The 19,334-nt window shown below is 35.3% G+C and overlaps 1 protein-coding gene across 10 annotated transcripts in view; it reads left to right on the top strand.

Moving 5' to 3' along the window:
* Rasal2 (RAS protein activator like 2) overlaps window positions 1–19,334 on the top strand; it is a 305,910-nt gene that overhangs the window by 270,556 nt on the left and 16,020 nt on the right. For 8 of the 10 annotated variants that reach the window (XM_013157957.3, XM_005005847.4, XM_013157962.2 and 5 more), the window contains 6 exons: window positions 1,894–2,038; window positions 8,240–8,384; window positions 9,046–9,282; window positions 11,694–11,895; window positions 14,099–14,298; window positions 15,040–15,901. In XM_013157957.3, the coding sequence (XP_013013411.1) occupies window positions 1,894–2,038; window positions 8,240–8,384; window positions 9,046–9,282; window positions 11,694–11,895; window positions 14,099–14,298; window positions 15,040–15,901 (1,791 nt within the window). The remainder of the gene's footprint in view (window positions 1–1,893; window positions 2,039–8,239; window positions 8,385–9,045; window positions 9,283–11,693; window positions 11,896–14,098; window positions 14,299–15,039; window positions 15,902–19,334) is intronic. The other 2 variants (XM_003474637.5, XM_063239664.1) reach the window with 1 other exon arrangement.

Raw genomic sequence — 19,334 nt, 5'->3', positions numbered from 1 at the left:
ATGTTATACAGTTTGTAGCTTTTTCATGATAGTCTTATTTCATCCTGACTGAAATAAGAAACTCAGGGAGACAAGAAGAGAAATATGCTGATTGTAGAAAGAACAATCACTAGTTGATGGAATCCTTGACCTATGAGACATGTTCACTTAGATGAGTCTCCAGTATATTACAAGTCAACTGGTCATAGTAAAATTGAACTTCAGAGTTTTCATAGCTAGAATAATTTATTTAGAACCAAAAATATAAAGTGCTAATAAATTTATTGATATGAATCATAGTATATTACTGTATTAGCTATAAATTCTCTTATCCAACTGCCTTCCTATTGATTATAATTTGTGTGCTTGAATTTACTGAAAATAATCTTGAACTTTCTGTCATTAAAAAGCTTAAAAATTGGGGTAAGATATGATTGAAATTTTGAGTTTCATCTTTGAAATTTTGGAAGTGTATTCTTTCTGCTTTCAGTTTCTGCAGGTTCAGGATTCTGCAGGTCCATAAGATTTTATTGAAAGAATTTAATTAATTAACATACAATTTGCCTACAGTATACTATAGCCATTAAAAGTGAAGTTCTGAAAAAAAATTAAATAAATAAGTGAAGTTCTATGAGATTTGGCAGATTATACACCCATTGAAACCACCATCTAACTCAAGACACAAAATGTTGCTGTAACCCCCAAAAACTTCCTCTTGTCCATTATCCTAAGCTTTAATAATGATTCCTTGGCCCACAACTCTATTACACTATTGAACTTACAATGTAAGTCTTATTAGTGTATTAAATGCTTACGTGTAAAGTATGTAAAAGTAAATTCGCATATTACCTCTATTTTGGTTTTTGGAGTGCTTAAAATATCCAGTAAATATATAATATTCAAAATACATAATGCTATCATATTTCAAACCAAATGAAAATAAACATTGAATTTCTACAGCAAATTCTTTTTGTGACTGTTGAAGAATGAAGAGACTTTGTTCAGTGTTTAATTTTTCCTTATATGCCTTTATTCTCCGTGGATGGATGAGTAGGTGGATGTGTGGATAAATGAATGGACAGACAGACAGATGGTAGTCAGCCTTGAAAATGACTTCAACTGATAAGTTCAAGAAATTCAATTTTGATTCTGTAAGCCAATTTATAACTTATGTATTGAGTATTAAAATATGCCAGAAATTTTTGGATGACAGAGATATGTTGATAATCAAAAATTGATATTCCTTAGCCTCATGGGATTTGGGATTTTCTGAGGAAAACATGTGAATCAAAAGATTAGAGGAATAATTGTGTGATTGCAGTGAAGCATGTAAAGATAAAAAGATACTTGGTATTATGGGAGTATGGAGCAAGCAGACCTGACTTGTGTAGTTTATGAGCAGTGTTGGTCAGAAAAGACTTTGCTGAGGAAATGATGTGTGAGCTAAGAGCCAAATGATCTTAGGAATTCGTTCCCTGATGCTGCGAGTAGGAGTGAGGGTGGGAGTGGAGCAGAACTGAAAGCAGCATTTGCAAAGGGATCTGTGCTGGGGAGAGAACATCATATTTAGAAAGTGGTTGATGTGGGGAGGAAAAAGAAGGCTCCAAAGGCCGAAGCAGAATTCAGAAAGAATGGTATTAGATGAGGCTGATGAGCTAAACAGAAACCAGGAAATCTAGAGATTGGAGGCTACAATCGGAATTATGCCCTTTTTCAAAAGTGCAATGAGAAATCTTTGAAGAAATGTTAAACTTTGGAGTAGGGATGCATAGGATTTTTATCTTGACTTTTTTTCTTTCTTTCCAATTGAATCTGGTAGCTTAACTTCTAAAGCAGCAGATTTGATATTTCAGTACTTTTAATGTATATTATTTATTCAGCTGCTTTCTGCTTGACTGAACATTATTCTACCAGGATTTTCTGACCGACTTGGTGATGTCTGAAGTGGATCGATGTGGAGAGCATGATGTCTTGATCTTCAGAGAAAACACCATTGCCACAAAATCCATTGAGGAATACCTTAAGTTGGTGGGACAACAATATCTTCATGATGCACTAGGTATGAAAAAGGAAAATACCTGTTTTTTTTCCCCTTTCAGTTTTAACATTACTTCGTGCTCATGTGACAAACAAACTGAGCTCAAATTCTCCATGTTATTTAGTTCAGTTTACTAGTCTTTGGGTTAAAGTTTCAATTATAATAGCCTCTGTACTACTCATCAGTAGAGAAACAATAGTTTATTACAGTACGTATAGAAATAGAAAAGCCATCAGCATATACAGCTTCCCTAAGGGGAATATATAATAATAGCAACTACTAGATAAAACGTGACATGTTTCCCCCTAAACTGTTGAGTATTTTATCATAGTATATTTGCTGCAGTCTTAAACAGCTTAACCTAGCATTTGCTAACATGCATACACAACTAATCAAAAATAAACTCTTGCCATTTCCTACAACTCCTAATTTCTCCTTTCCAAGGTCACTGGAGCTTTTTTAACATAACTAATTTTAGTCGTATTATTAGTTCTTGGAGACTAGGCCCCTCATAGTTCCAGATTTGGTCTTTAATTCAGTCTTTAATAGAGAAGGCACTATAATGACCATTTTCATGGTAGAGCAATTTTGAGTTTCTTGAAGAAAATAACAATTTTTTTATCTCCTTTATCTGTATTTCACACAGAATATCATGTAGCACTATCCTATGTAAACATAATATGAGCCACATGTGAGTAATTTTCTGTTTATTTACTGTGTAATTTTAAATTTTCTTATAGTCATAATATAAAAAGGATAAGGAGAAACGAGGTGAAATCAATAGTGTAATGTTTTATTTTACCTATTAATATCCAAATATTAATTTACAGCTAGTCAATATAAGAATTGTTTAATATTTTACTTTTTTCATAGTCTGAAATGGAGTGTATATTTTGCATTTATCATACATTTTATTTTATCTTATGAGCAGAAATATTTATTGAGAGAAAGAAAGCTTCTGTCTGGGAGAGAGAGACAGAAGGGGTCCTGAGTGGGTTGCCCCACACATTTTATTTTGAGCTAACTGAATTTCTAGTGCTTATCAATCATATGTGATTAGCAAGTAGATCATAAAGGTATGTTGAATGACTGCAGAGGTCTTTTTGTTCACAAGGAGTTTACAGTGTAAGGAAGTAGGAGAGGATTATCACTCTAACCAAAAAAGAGATAAAGCCTGTGTTTTCTCAGAGAATCTTTAAAAATTAATTTCAGCTTGATAGACTTACATAATTTCCTGTCAAAGTAGGCCTGTGTTGTATGTATAGCTTGAAGGGTAAAAAAGTGATAATAAAACAGACACTGAGTAGGGGCAATGCTAGGGACTAGGGCGTAACACTTAAACAAAAAGCATAAACACCAGGCATATATGGAACAAAACCTTTTAGTAAAAAAAAGCTACAAAAGTAATAAATAAACAATAAAGTTGAGGAAACAATTGGAACTTTTTTTTTGGGGGGGGGGGTATGGGGATCAAACTCATGACCCTGCACTTGCCAGGCAGGCTCTTACTCCACTGAGCTAAATCCCTGGCCCTCGAAACAGTTTTTTAAGAGCCTGTCTAGGGATTAGATTTTGCAATAATCATTGAAAAACCACTGAAGTTTTGAGTAGAGTGTGTTAAATGAAATTAATGTAAAAACCATTGTAATAAAGAGGGCAAGAAATAATGAGACTCTGAATGAGGCAAACCCTGCAAATAAAAATAAAGAAAAAGATGAACATAAGAAATATTCCAGATGAACAGATATGACTTGGCAGCTTTTTCAGTTAATGGCAAAGTAGGAGGGACCAAAAACTACAGAGAATTTTGAGTCTTTGTGAGTAACTAGGAGGAGAATGAGATTGTTTTTTTGTTTGTTTGTTTTGTCTTTTTCCTTTTTATCGGTATCAGGAATCGGACCCACGACTGCCTGCTTGCAAGGCAGGCGCTTATGCCACTGAGCTAAATTCCCAGCCCCGAGAATGAGATTCTCAAACAGAAACAGAACCATAGAAATAGTAGGTTTTTTAAAAAGGAAATGACACTTCTACCTCACATATATTCAATTTGAAATTCTGGTAGGAAATTTCAGGGGCTAGGGGTAGAAAGCTAACCAAGACATTTGTCTAGTTGGCTTTTAGATAATTGTGACTAACATAACCCAAGTGAGGGTGTTATGAACTATGGGATTACCAAAGCAAGAAAAGAATAGAGCCAAAGACATCTTAAAGTGTCCCTGGGTTTATGGTGGAGAAGAAAACAAAGAAATCATAAAGAATGCAAAAATGAAAGAAAACCAGGAATTCTAGTTATCTGAATCCTAGACATCAATAGAAAAGAGAATAACAAAAGGCAGAGGGATTGAAGGTATAGTTCAGTGGTAGAACATATGTTTAGCATGTATGAGGCCCTGGATTTGATCCCTAAAACCAAGAGAGAAGAAAGTGGAAATGGGTGACAGGAGGTCAAGAAAAAGTAACTATCACATCTAACAATTTGAAGATCATTTGCAGTGCTTTAGAGTAGCATCAGGAGGAACAGAATCATGATGTAAGGGAGTACAAAGTAAATGACTGGCCAGTAGGACTACTATGTTCACATAAAGTAGTCTCATTATAGTGAGCTTATTAGTCTCATTTCCATAAAGAGCCTATTACAGTCATAAGTTGTATGTCATGGTTTGCATTAATATGATTTATATTATAAAAGGCAACAAAGAAGCATCTCGGGTTCTTCATTGTGTGGATACAGAGGTGAATATCTGTTGGCTGCCTACATCTTTAAAATCAAATACATTCTAAAAATAAGTGCTAAACAGGATTTCTGAATGAGATTTTCAAAATGAAAGTAGATACAAGTCCTTCGATATGACAGTGAATTAAATAACCAATAGGCCCAATGAGGTATGAAAACTAATTGAGTGAACATTGGAAGAAATTAAAGTAACCCCTCAGAGAACTCTGTTAACGTATCTGTAATGTAAGAATAGGGCCAGAGTAGTGTGTCTTTTTCCTGTTAAAGTTTTACCACACTTCCTGGGCCTTGGGCAGAAAATAGATGCTGTTTCTAGACTGCTCCAAAAGATTGATTTTAAAAGTTAGTAGTCATATTGTGTGTGATATCATCCCACTTCTTAGCCTATCTTCATTTATCTTGAAAAAAAATTATTTTTTACTACCTAGAGTCTGTTTATTTAGACTTAGATCTTCCATCTTTTAGCTTCTTTACCTATCTAATTGAAGTCAGATTTCATGTTGATGTCTATGACACACAAGGAAATACCATCTGTGAGATACAGGAAAGAAGTTTCCACAGGCCTGATTTCCATTCTTAGTGATGGGGTAAATTTCTTCAGTGATGCTATGTCCACTGACTTATTCCTACACATGAAATTTTGATGCTAGAGAATAATGTATTAATGACATACATGAAACATCATAAAAGATTCTGGGCTTAATCTTGTATTTAAACAACATAATAAGGACCCTCTTGGTGCTGCTTATTTTCAGAGGCAGAGAAGCAAACTCAAATGGGTTTTAATATGTCTCAATAATGTGAATCGAGTACATACCTTTCAGGTCCAAATCTATGCAAGCTTTACCTTGCAATGCGATGCATTCCACATTACCAGACGTAGATTATAACTTCAAAAGTGAAAATAATTTTCTGAGTTGTAGAGGGTTTTAGTTGTCTTATAAACAGAAAAAGCTTTACACAGTATGGTGTTGGTACTATAGAAAATTTATTTCTAAGCCTAGGAGTTAATTATTTTACTAAACTCTGGAGGTATTTATTATTAATAGTGCCCCTTAATGTTAGTATTATTTCCCTAGAATAGACATTACTTTAAGGAACTCACAAAGCAGAACATTTATGAAACAAATTTAGACTTTGGTCAATTATAACATGGGATATTTGGCAGTGATTGCTCAGTTTCAGTTGAGATAGAATATATAGATTGTGCATATAGCATGAGACATAGAGAGTATATTGAATATTTACATTTTGAAAATTGTTGGGCTGGGGATTTAGCTCAGTGGCATAAGCTCCTGCTTTGCAACTGTGTGGTCGTGAGTTCGATCCCCGGTACTGATAAAAAAGAAAAAGACAAAAAAAAAAAAAAAGAAAATTGTTAACATTTTGTTATGGTTGATATATTGAGTCAACTTGAGAAGTTTAGAAGTTTAACTGAGAGAGACAGCAGGGCACCAGGATCCTTACTTTCTAAATATCCCCTGTACAAGAGGAAAGCACAGGGATTTTGTGATTGCTGCGCTTACCTTGAGTGGGGGTAGCCTGTATGCAGTAAAAGGGAGGAAAACAGGATTGCTCTTCCTCCCTTTTGCTCTGCCTGCTGCCCTGAAATGTTACTCCAGTGCCATGTCACCCCGCCTTAGAGCCAGCTGATTATGAACTGAAACCACCAAAAACTAAAGCTAAATAAACCTTCTCTAAATAAACCTTTTCTTTTCTAATTTTGAATGTAAGGTATTTTGTCCCAGCAGTGAGAGAAAAGTAACAAGACACATTTGTAAGCTTTTTCTAGTTTTGGCTATTTCATGTTTTGAAAAATTTTTGAAAAATGTTTGAAAAAATTTTTGAAAAAGTTTGAAAAAATTGTTGAAAAAGTTTTGAGAAATGCTATTTTAAAATAGCATAATTTTATTCTTAATATTTTCTTATGGAGCTCTTACTAAGTGCAAAGAACCATATGAAAAGCTTTTTGTGCACAATTCTACAAGATAAGCTATAGTAACACTTTTACAAATAAGGCAAATGAAGCTTAAACTAGTTAAGTGTCTTTTCAAGGCCCCCAAATCAGTTAAGTGATTGGATCTAGGATTTCATCGCTCCCTGGCTCCAAAGCCTTTACTTTTTCTGTCCTCCACCTTCTTTTCTGTGTATGTCATTACTTTTTGTTCTCCACGTATTTTTCTTCCAAGTTATCACTTGTCATCTTCTGTCATGACTACTTTTAAAAACTTTCATTTGCCTCAATACTATTTTGATAGAAAATGTTTCATATTTCTACTGCCACTTAATTTTGTAAAAAGGATTTCTCACATTCATAACTCGTTATAACTATCCTGGACCTTTAGTAACATCAGTAGATTTAGAAGGATTTTTGACAGATCCACTCCTTGTTAATAAAGACCTGTTTAAAAAAAAACCTACATACTGTCATCTCTAATCAATATTTATTGCTGTGAGGGCTATTTAAGGGGGTAGGAATTTAAACATGATTAAAACCTGATTTCTTACCACCAAAGATCCTAGAAATGAGACAGACATGTAAAAAATAAGTACAAAATAATATAAAACATGGAGCATTAGAAGATACAAACTATAAATGTATAGTGGAAAATAAACAGGTACGGTAGAGATTTGTTTTTTTCAGGGAATATTGGATATATCCTTAAACACTTTCCAATCCAATTATTTAAACATAGAATGACCAAAAATTGTGTATTTTTCATTAATTTTTATAAGATAATATAACAGGAAATATAAAAATGACAATTTTATCAAATTTGTTCAATACAAAAATTGACCTGGGGAAATGACACCTGCCCAAACAGTGCCCGGATGGTCAATACATAAATAAACATGCTGCCCAAGTGATACTCAGAATTAACTAGTAAATGGTTAAAGGTATAGGCTATATGAACAGGATTTTTAAGCTGAATTTCTGTGGAAAAGAATTTAAGAAGCATATAAGGAGATGTGCTATAATTTTAAATTAGATTAAGTTACTATCTCCAAGAAGTAAGCCAGCAGAGCTGTACTTGTACCTATTTGGCATCAACATTAGATCCTAACACCTTGTTTAGGAGCTATTCAGACAAGTTTGGGTTGTTTGATTACTAGAATAATGGTAATAGTATTCCTAGTAGAGAGAGCTTTTTAACAAATTACAAATTCATGCTAATTAAACATTTATAATTTCTGATAAAAGATACTACATTGTTTGAAGTCATTGTTACTAGTTCTATAAATACTGCAATGATGATTTTAGTGGTTACTGTTATTCGCAAAAAAAAAGGAAAATATGAATATTGTAGGGTATGATAATTAATGGTTCCAAACCAGTGAACCAACTTTGTGGGCAGTCTTTTGTCTCCTCTATATCAAATCTGAGAAAAGACTTCCCATTATATGTTTTAGGACACAAATCCAAAATCCTTTTAATTCTACTCAGGAAGACACTTTATAAACACATGTCATCTTACCTCTTTACATAGGGGAGTTCATCAAAGCTTTGTATGAATCAGATGAGAACTGTGAAGTAGATCCCAGCAAATGTTCATCTAGTGAACTGATAGACCATCAGAGCAACCTCAAAATGTGCTGTGAGCTGGCTTTCTGCAAGATCATCAACTCTTACTGGTAAACTGGTGTCCACACTGAGTCCTTGAGTACAAAATTAATGTTTTTCCTTATAAACATCAGCTGAGTGCCCCCAAAGGAAGGATTTAGGGGGAAGAATTGAAAGTTTCCCTAATATAGTCCTGTCTGAAATCTGAATCTCCATCCTGAGCAAAAGTACTTCTAAACTGACTATTTAAAAAATCTTTCCCATAGTGTTTACTGCATCCTCTATTACCCAAAAGTATTTTTTTAGCTTTCTGAAATATTTACTAATGTTAAACAAATGGGTTCATGAATTTGGTCATTGCTCTGTCCCTTAACAATTGATGAGATTTTGGAAGATTTTTGATGAACAATTTTTAGAAAGATTATGGTGAGCTATATTAAACCAAGATGGTTTAGTCAGGAGCCTAATGCCATTTTCCCACTTTGCAGAACTAAATTTATACTAATCTAGAATTTTATAGCCTTCAGTTTCCAGTCTCCGTCTGGCCTTCTGTGAATTTTGTACCAACCCTCAGACATGAATTAGGCAAAATGTCCTCCCTAGGTATCTGCTAGTTCCTCATAGCTTGGCTCTAGAGCAGAGTTTTGCTGAATCAGACTGGGATCAGTTGTGCTTTTGTGTGTTACAGTGCTTTTTTATTTAGAGGTTTTAGAATCTTTTTTCCTTCCCCAGTGTTTTCCCTCGTGAGTTGAAAGAAGTGTTTGCATCATGGAAGCAGCAGTGCCTGAACCGAGGCAAACAAGACATCAGTGAGCGGCTCATTAGTGCCTCATTGTTTCTCCGTTTTCTCTGCCCAGCCATTATGTCTCCCAGTCTTTTCAACCTTATGCAGGAGTATCCTGATGACCGTACGTCTCGGACTCTAACTCTGATTGCCAAGGTCATTCAGAACCTAGCCAACTTTGCCAAGTAGGTGACGTTACCATTATTGCTTTAAAACACATGTTTTAAAAAATATGTGAGGCCTCATTCATAATAGGCCTCATTCAAAATCTTGGAAGCAGCCCATATGTCCATCAATAGATGAATGGATAAAGAAAACGTGGTATTCACACACCATAGAGTACTGCTCTGCTATAACAAAAGATGAACTTGAGTCATTTGTAGGAAAATGGATCTTGAGACCATAATATTAAGTGAAGAAATCAGACATACAAGCTTAAATATCACATTGTTTCTCTTATATGAAAAGCCCAGAGTAAAAATAAAATAGCAAAACAAAATATAGATAATAGAGAGTTACAGAAACCAATCAATCTCAAAGGAGAGAAAGAACAAGAGATGGAAGGGGAAGGAGGGTAGGAAGGGATAAGAAATTGGGATGTGTTATATACATATGTCAGCTCCATTCAAGGAAATGTAAACATTATGTGCAAAAAACAAAAAGAAAGGGAATCAAGAGATGGGGGAAGGAGAGTAGGGAAAGTAGGCATTACAGTCCCACAAGAAATGTCAAAATTATGTACTACACAAATATACACTGAAAAGTGGGGGCTCTTTGGGGCATCATTCATGATACTGTATTTTTATTGTGTTGGCAATAAAAGTAGCAAAATAAAATATAAATAATCTGAATATTAGCCAACAGTTTTTTATGAAAAACATCCAATAACATGGGAAAGGAAGTACTAATTTGAAAAAGGACAGGATATGACAGGGTAAATGATATTATTCTAACTGTATAAAAACATAAAAATAGTATAAAAGGATTAGGAAAAACTGTCCGACAAATTGTATTAGTTATACGGTCTAAGACAACTAGCCTAGCCACTTCAATGTTAAGAAAAGACAATGTTAAGAAAAATGCACAATATAGAAGATTACTGTAGTAGATCTAAAGACACTGAACACAATACTTGAAAAATATTTGACTCTTAAAAACTGGGGAGGAAAAAAAATCTCAAAATGTTATTTGGGGGGAAAAAAGTTATTTGGGAGAAAATTAGTGGAATTTAAATATGGACTACATGTAAAATGATTCATGGATAATGTTTTCAAAAGTTTTATTGCAAAGATGGCATTAGTTTATAAAAGAGATACTCCTTATTCTGAAAAAATGTGTGCTGAAGTATTTAGAGTTGATGTCTGTAACTTAGTTTAAAATGGTTCAGAGAAAAAAACTACATGTGTATATATAGAGAATGAAAGTGAACTTGGCAAAATATTAGCATTTGGTTAATGTAAATTAAAGGTATATGGTTATTTATTGGGTATTCATTCCATTTCTCTGTAGACTTAAATTTTTTTAAAGGAAGCTGGGTGAAAGAACATGTTTATAGCGAATATGTCTGGTAATTGAGTGGATGTACCCATACTTTTTTCTTTCCTCTTTTCGTTGTTTCTAACCTTTTCTTTATGAATTCATATTTTTTATAATTTATAGAAAATAATTTTAAGAAATGGCTGGGGAAGAATTCACACTTACAAAATTGATCACAAGTACTTAAAAACAAGTATATGGTTTTTTTTTCTTTTTCCTCCTGGTGATACTGGGAATCAAATTCAAGGCCTTTCATACAGTAGAAAGCATTCTCCCACCGAGCTGCATCTGTTTAAAAAGCAAGTTTCTGTTTTCAAAGTATGAAAGAAAAACTTAGAACTTCAATATAAAGATTGTTTTCTAGTACTTAGGATCGGATTTTTAGAAGTAAACTATTATTATTATTATTATGCATCCGGATCACCCCAAGTTTGAGGCCAGCCTATATAGTGAGACCTTGTCTCAAAAAAAAATTCAAAGAAAGATGTTTTGATATGTATTAAAGTGATGTTAAAAAAGTATGTTTTAGAAGCCAGATGTGATGATGCGTGCCTATAATCCCAAGCACTCTAACAGGCTGAGGCAGGAGGCTTCAGTTATTCTTAATATTACTTTAATACATACCAGAACCTTAAATAGGTTCAAACCCAGCCTGGGAAACTTGGTGACCTAGTAAGACCACCTCAAAAAAATTTAAAAGTACTAGAGGAATAAGTCAATGCAAAGGCCCTGGGTTCAGTCCCAAGTGCCACACAAAATGAAGGAAGAAGAAGGAAGGAAGAGAGGGAAGGAAGGAAGGAAGCAAAAGAGGAAAATAGAAAGTACATTGTAGGGTTGGTGGTGTACACAGTGATAAAATACTCACCTAGTATGCAGAAGGCCCTGTGTTCAGTCCCTAACACCTTAAAAACAACGTTCTCTTACCAGTTACAAAGAAACAAGATTAATTGTTATCTCCACAAAATAAAAGAATTGTATACCTCTGTGTAAAGTCAACTCGAAATGATCATATCTCTTTTCTTGAATATGTTCTTTCTCATTTTCTCACCTTCTACTTCAGGTTTGGTAACAAAGAGGAATACATGGCATTCATGAATGATTTTTTAGAACATGAATGGGGTGGAATGAAGCGCTTTCTTTTGGAGATCTCTAATCCAGACACCATCTCAAACACCCCAGGCTTTGATGGTTACATTGATCTGGGCCGAGAGCTTTCAGTTTTGCATTCCCTACTGTGGGAAGTAGTTTCCCAACTTGATAAGGTAAAGTAGGCTGAAAGAGTAATGGGAAATGGGAGATAGAGAACGTTAGTGTACCTGAGTTTTAGAGCGTATCTATGGGTGAAATCACTCGCCCTGTTTACTAGTTAAAAGTAACCCTTAACAAAATATGTGCTCCACTGCTGTGAAATTCTAGAAAACCATGAAATTATCAGTACATTCTTTAATAATTGCCTGAATAAGTGAAGTATATTCATATACACACACAATGCATATTGAAAACTTGCCTAGAAACTAATATAAAATATTGGTGTATATTTCCTCATTCATATGCAATAGAATAAGATGAAACTTTATCTAGTAACTGCTAACAAAGCTAGAAACTTGGAAAATACAGTTTATCGTGTGTAAGTAATTTTACTCATGAAATTTTTGTATTGTTGTTTTACTGTGGAGGTCAGGTGGTTTATAATTATTAATGCTGAGATCACACATGGAATCTGAAAATACTGATACTGGCTTTTCTACAGGTGTGACACACAAATCAGTATTTCAGTCATCTGTTTTCTGACAATAAACTAAATTTTATTGTATATCATATTAATGAGTAAATTGTAAAGTATGCCAATCACTTTTTTCCTTCTGGAATTTTACAGCAAGGCATAGATTTTAATAATAAAAAATAGTTTAGTGGTGTTAGATTGACTTCTAAAACCATTATTTTTGTGATGAGGCCTTGTTTTCTTCAATTTTCCTAGTATGTATAAAAACGTGTTAACAAAAATTGCAGAATAAAACCTATGAAAAAGACTACTGTCCTGGGGAAGCATAAAAGATAGTGTGTCCACTGGTGGTTAAAATATTTGTAAAACAATCATTCCTTAATCTCCAAAACCTAATTTGCACTTTTAGAAATGTAAGCTAGGGGGCTGGAGATTTAGCTCAGCGGCATAAGCACCTGCCTTGCAAGCAGGCAGTCATGAGTTCGATCCTTGGTACTGATAAAAATGAAAAAGACAAAAAAAAAAAAAAAAAAAAAAAAAAAAAGAAAGAAATGTAAGCTAGATCTTAAGTTGAAGGTATGTTGAGGATAACTTTCTTTAATATGAAGCATGGTTCAGCATTGTTGAGCAAGTAAAGACATTCTTTAGATAACATTGTATCCATTTGAGCAGAGTATAAGTCTTTTGATTGCTGAGAAGACAAAAGGGACTCAAAATCAGCCATGTAAAACTTACTTATTAAGAGTCCCATAAAACCCTGTTAGAATAAAAATCCACTAAAGAAAAAAAAATGATTGAGATGGATAATTCCTATACTGAAAAGTTATTCTTGGCCAAGCATAGTGTCACTTGACTGTAATCCCAGCACTCAGAAGACCAAGGCAATAGAGTTGCCCTGAGTTTGAGGTCAGCCAGGACTATATGGTGAGTTCAAGTCCAGCCTGAACTGCATAGTGAGACCCTAAAAACAACAACAAAAATGTTACTTTTTAAAAATAACTTCTTCAATGGTGTGCACATACTATTTTGTGAAATAGGCCTGCTTCATTCAAGGTCCAGGTCTTTTTAACAGGCTTTGCTGTGTGTACACACTTCCTCCTTTTTAACCTAATCCTGGGAATTTATCTGATTTTGCTATTTCTTTTTTTAAAAAAATTACCTTACTAATGGAAATTAAGATGGCAACGGATCAGGGATCCCAAGATTGATTAGGATAGTGGATGGCAATATCAACTAACTGTGTGCCCTGCCGTGTTGTGGATCCCTGAATGCAGCACCTTTCTGTATGTTGGCATGCATTTCTTTTCTCACATGGTCCTTTTTCTTTGTAAGTTTCATCACACCAGCCAATGCTCTAGTCTTAAAGTTCCTTTTGGTTAAAAGGTGTTTGGTTCCTCCCCTTCTCTATTTTGGTCTATTAGCCACCTGAAGATTTAGTTTGCTTTGCATGCGTATTTTAGTTGGAATGGCAGTAGTTTGGTTATTTTAAGCATGTCTTAATTTTTATTTGCATAATCCTAATTTCTATTTCCCTTCTTTCCTCAATGTCTGCTGCACCCTGTTTCGCCTCCTCCATTCATCTCGACGCCATGGTTCTGCTGCTCCATAACAATGCATTATGAACTTGCCACTCCCATACGCAAATACCTACCCTTCCCTCCAACCTACACCCCTCCATCAATGGGCCTCGTTTTCCCAAAAACAATCTATGGTGGATGTCACAATACTCCTTATCCAATTAGGGTGACAATTCCTTCCTACAGGCAACCGTGGCAAAACTGGGGCCTCTCCCCCGTGTTCTTGCTGATATTACCAAGTCTCTGACTAATCCTACGCCAATACAACAGCAACTGAGACGCTTCACTGAGCATAACTCCAGTCCAAATGTCAGTGGAAGCCTCTCTTCTGGGCTGCAGAAAATATTTGAAGACCCCACTGACAGGTATGAAAGAGAAATTTTTAACTATTGTCTCAAAGAGTGAGAATATATTTAGCAGAAATCTTTTAATCTTATTTATTAAATTTGCATCTGTAAAGTTATGAGCAATTGAAAAGAATCATCTGAGATAAATTCAGTTATTTGTCATAATGCACAAAATCTAGGATAACTTATTTTCTAAAATGACAGGATAAAGTTATACTCAGTAAATATATATAAAATTCTTGGTCCTGCTTAATGTAAGAGTTTTGTGAAATTGATGTTAGATAGTATAGTGTCAAAAACTTTGGATATCCTTAGTTAAAAACCATTTTACAGCTGTCTATGTCAGCTAAATTTAAACTTAATTTTCTAGATTAGCAAGATTTATGTTGTGCCTTTAACAGGGACCCTTTGGTTATCTACTCAGAGCTTCTCCTCTTGAAGGTTATAACAGAATTAATTAAGTATGAATTCTAGTACTTTGGTAGGTATACTAATCTTTTTAAATAGGAAATTATTGGAATTTTAGTAAAAATTGAAGACAGTAATGGAATAGTATACACAGTTTTATTCTCTACCTCTGAGAGAAAACCCAAAATGTTGGCTTTTATTACAAGAATTATAATGTTGAAACCTGAGTTTCTAAAGAAATGTAAGTATCCACATTGGATACTTCAGCAGGGCTCATATACCCAAACTGAAGAACGTTAACTATGTGGAATTTTCCCCAAGAGTAATTCAGGGTCCTTTCTTTTTCCACAGTGACTTGCATAAACTAAAATCTCCAAGCCAGGACAACACAGACAGTTACTTTAGAGGGAAGACACTATTACTGGTTCAGCAGGCCTCCTCCCAGAGCATGACTTACTCTGAAAAGGATGAAAAGGAAAATAGCCTTCCTAATGGTCGGAGCATCTCCCTCATGGATCTCCAGGATACTCATGCTGCTCAGGTGGAGCATCCATCTGTCATGCTTGATGTGCCTATGCGCCTGACAGGAAGCCAGCTTTCTATAACCCAGGTGGCCAGCATCAAACAACTGCGGGAAACCCAGAGCACTCCCCAGAGTGCACCTCAAGTAAGAAGGCCCCTGCATCCAGCCTTGAACCAGCCCGGAAGTCTCCAGCCCTTGTCATTCCAGAATCCTGTCTATCACCTCAATAATCCTATCCCAGCAATGCCAAAGGCCTCTGTGGATTCCAGTTTGGAGAACCTAAGCACTGCCAGTTCTAGAAGCCAAAGCAACAGTGAAGACTTCAAACTCAGTGGACCCAGCAATAGCAGCATGGAAGACTTCACCAAACGTAGCACTCAGAGTGAAGATTTCTCCCAGCGGCACAATATGCCAGACAGACACATACCTCTTGCTCTGCCACGACAAAACAGCACTGGGCAAACCCAAATCCGAAAAATGGACCAGGCAGGGTTAGGTGCCAGAGCCAAAGCTCCCCCATCCTTGCCCCATAGTGCTTCCTTACGTAGCACTGGGAGCATGTCAGTGACATCTGCAGCCTTGGTGGCTGAACCTGTGCAGAATGGAAGCCGGTCCCGGCAGCAGTCCTCTTCCTCCAGAGAAAGCCCAGTTCCCAAAGTGAGAGCAATTCAGAGACAGCAGACACAGCAGGTAAGGAAGAGTACTAGAGGGGTTTGCTGCTACCAACTGTAGTACTTCCTTGGTTCTTTATATGTAAATCATTGGGAAATCCAATTTCCAATAAAGGTTCCACTTAGTATTTTTTCACCACCTTTAAATGGAAAGAGGAAATGAAGTTTGGAAGGTTTCTGGCTAGGTGAGACAGAAGAACGTAGTTTGACTCATTACCCTGAGGAGACTCTAACAAACACTCAGGGGGCCTCTTCTCTATAAGCAGCAGAGTTGCTAAGTTTGCACTTAGAACAGATCTGTGATGTCGAATGAGTAATTACACTCTTAAACTAGGAAACCAATAGGCAAAATCAACTGTGTTTTGGGAATCTAGACATTAATCTTTGGTCTTTTTTATTAAAAGTTGGTGTATTTTAAACTGTGACTTTAAAGTAACTGCTCCCCACTTCATCCCCAACTCCCTACGGTAATACCAACTCCCATATGCCTTTTCCTGGAAATGGCCACAAAAATAAACAACTGAACACCTACAGAGGCAAAATAAAGGAGAAGGTAAAAAGATAGAAACACGGGTGGCTGACAAGTATTCTAAACCCTTGTGCATCCTTATATTACTATTTACATGAATAAGCCCAGCTAGTGTCACACCAATCTTATTATAATTTCCAAACTAGCTTCTTGTTTGCCAAGAATTTAATCATTCCTTTCTTATGCTATTACATTTTGAGGCACCAGTACGTATTTTGCATTTAAAGTGAGCTAGTAACCTTGGGGGTTTGCATTTTTACTGGCTGGGAATTGATTTGGCAGCTTCTGCCTTCACTCTGCTGTGATCAGAGCACTTTGCCATGCACTAATAGTTGTTTAAAGAAAAAGAAAGAAAGAAAGCACTTACAGAACCTTTGGATACAAAGTTGGGGGCAGGGCAGTGAGAGGCATGACCAACTCAACCTGATGGGGAACAAATGTCCTAGTCATTCTTCCTTGAGAAATAGTTTTTCTTTTATCTTTTTTTTTCTTTTTACGGGTACCTGCTTGCAAGGCAGGTGCTTATGCTGCTGAGCTAAATCCCCAGCCCCTTTTCTTTTATCTTAAAGTTATCCTTTTTTTATTATATTACCCAACGTTTCACCAATTTATTTGATGTAGTATGCATTTTCATTTAAGGAAAAGGAAAAAAAAAAAAAACCTGTCCCTGTGTATCTCTTATATATCCTTTTATATATATAAGAATATACATACATAAATTTTGTGTTAGAATGCTTTCAGTCACTGACTCTGTAATGTGATTGTTGATATCAACAACTTTTAGAGAATTAAGTATTTATTAGCAGGATACTAAAAAGCTAACTAATCTTAAAGACGGAATACTGTGTGAAAACAGACATCTTCTTGGGGGTCTTAGAGCAGCAGGAAAGCACTAAGAATGAAACAGAATAGGTAAGAACATCAGGCTGCAAGGCGTGGTGGCTCATGCCTGTAATCCCAGCACTCGGGAGACTGAGGGAGGAGGATCATTGCAAGTTTGAGACCAGCCTGGGCTACAAAGTGAGTTCAAGGCCAGCCTGAACTGCATAGCGAAACCCTGTCTCAAAAAGACAAAAAAAAAAAAAAGTATATGAGGCTGACCCAAAAGGGCAGGACAAGGGAAAGGGCCTACCTGCTTTTCAAAAGTTGTCTTAAGGTCTAGCCTTAGAAAGAAAAGAAAAGAAAAATTAGAATTTTGTTCTTTTATTTCTGCCTTTTCTATTGCTTTTGTATCATGTCATCCGCAATTCCCAGGGCCAATGACTCAGGCAAATATTTATAATATTATAAATTAAATAGCTTTTGGGGTACTCATCTGGAACCAACTATTCTTTGTAACATTTTTCCTACAGAAACACAGAATATGTTTCTATGAACAAATATAAGGCTGAACTGGATAAGAGATGAAAAACATATACCATCTCCAAATAGCAACTTAAAAATTAAGTTTTATACCACAGCCACTGATGAGTTAGAAAATATCTTTAGCATGTGAAATATAGCATAGTGAGATGTCCTAGCAGAGGTTTGAATATTGCCTTTTGTGCCTTTACTTATAGCTGCCATTGCAGATATCACTGCATTTTGATGTCTCACATTCCTCGTTTTTCTGCGTAGTCTGTTGTACCCAGATGGCACATTCTTTAAAGTACTCTTGTATTCTTTATCTCCATCTCTTGCTTATCTTTCTCATTCTCCCATGCGCCTCTGAAGTTCTACACAATCAGCACATTTTTAAGGCAAATTCCTTTACACATTTTAATTGCAAATTGTGTTGGGAAATTCTTTTCTCTACAAAACTAGAGGATTTCTTTATGGGGATTGTTCTGTAGGCGTTTGTAATTGTCAGTGGCTTTGTCCCCGCAAATTCCATTTGTATCTTAGCACAAAGGAGCAGACATTGTTGCCAGTGTCATTGGCTTCAGTCTTACCCAAATATAGTGAGTAGGCAGGAAGTGAAATTCTAGTGAAATAATGTACATTTAATTTTTTCAGGAAAGTCTTTTAATATTTTAGCCCCTTTGAGCTGCTATTTGAATTTCTTTTTTTCTCATTTACTTCTCTACTTATGATGTATCATATAGTCTTGTACAAATAATATCTACTATATTCCCTATGCTTAGGAATTGTAATTTAAAGAAGCTTTTTAAAAAAGTGTTTGGTATATTTAACAAAAACGAGAAGATATGTATTTGTTGTTAACGTGGTACAGAAAAAAAAAGTAGGTGTTTGACAAGCACACTGTTATTGTACTGCAGTTTTCACATTTGGATTTGTTGAACTGTGTTCTAACCACACTCCTCAAGAACTCATTAATTTAATCAGCCCTTTGGCATTGGTAGCATAAGTGTTACTCATTTATAAGGACCTATTTCAGATTATAAAGAAGCGAAACCACGTCTTGTTTATATCTAATAGATACTGGAGGGAACAAGGAACTGGCCTCAGTTGTCTGTGACTGATTGGTGTATCAGTTAAACTACACTATGTCAGGCCCTTTAACCTAAATCATCATTATTTTTCCTAGAGAATTCCTACATTGGATTCATCTCAAAAGGGAGCTCTTTCCAAGGGGGAATTTCTGCTACTTTTCTTCTTGTCTTTTTCCTCCTTCATTTTCTTTAATCATTCTTTTGAAAGTCAGTAGTATAAATTCTCTTCTTAAGGATATATCTGAGAAAAATGGTTTTGAACCAGTTACCAGCCTCTTCCTCCAATTTCTTTGGCTGTAAACTAAAGAATGATTTTTGTTATATATATCCATCTTATAAAAGAGGTGTACTTCCAAAGGACGAGGCGAGGAAACAGAGTATCTTCTTTTAATATTGAACTGTAATGAATTATAGAACCTAAGGTATTAATAAGTAATTTTTATTGAGAATCTTATGCATTTAGAAACTGTATGATGTGGTGCCGTTAGATT

This window comes from Cavia porcellus, unplaced genomic scaffold (genome assembly GCF_034190915.1).
Source record: "Cavia porcellus strain 051 isolate PalLab524CR breed Dunkin Hartley unplaced genomic scaffold, mCavPor4.1 scaffold_29, whole genome shotgun sequence".
NCBI classification, from domain to species: domain Eukaryota; kingdom Metazoa; phylum Chordata; class Mammalia; order Rodentia; family Caviidae; genus Cavia; species Cavia porcellus.
The sequence above is the reverse complement of the archived record's forward strand: the minus strand, read 5'-3'. Positions and strand labels throughout refer to the sequence as shown.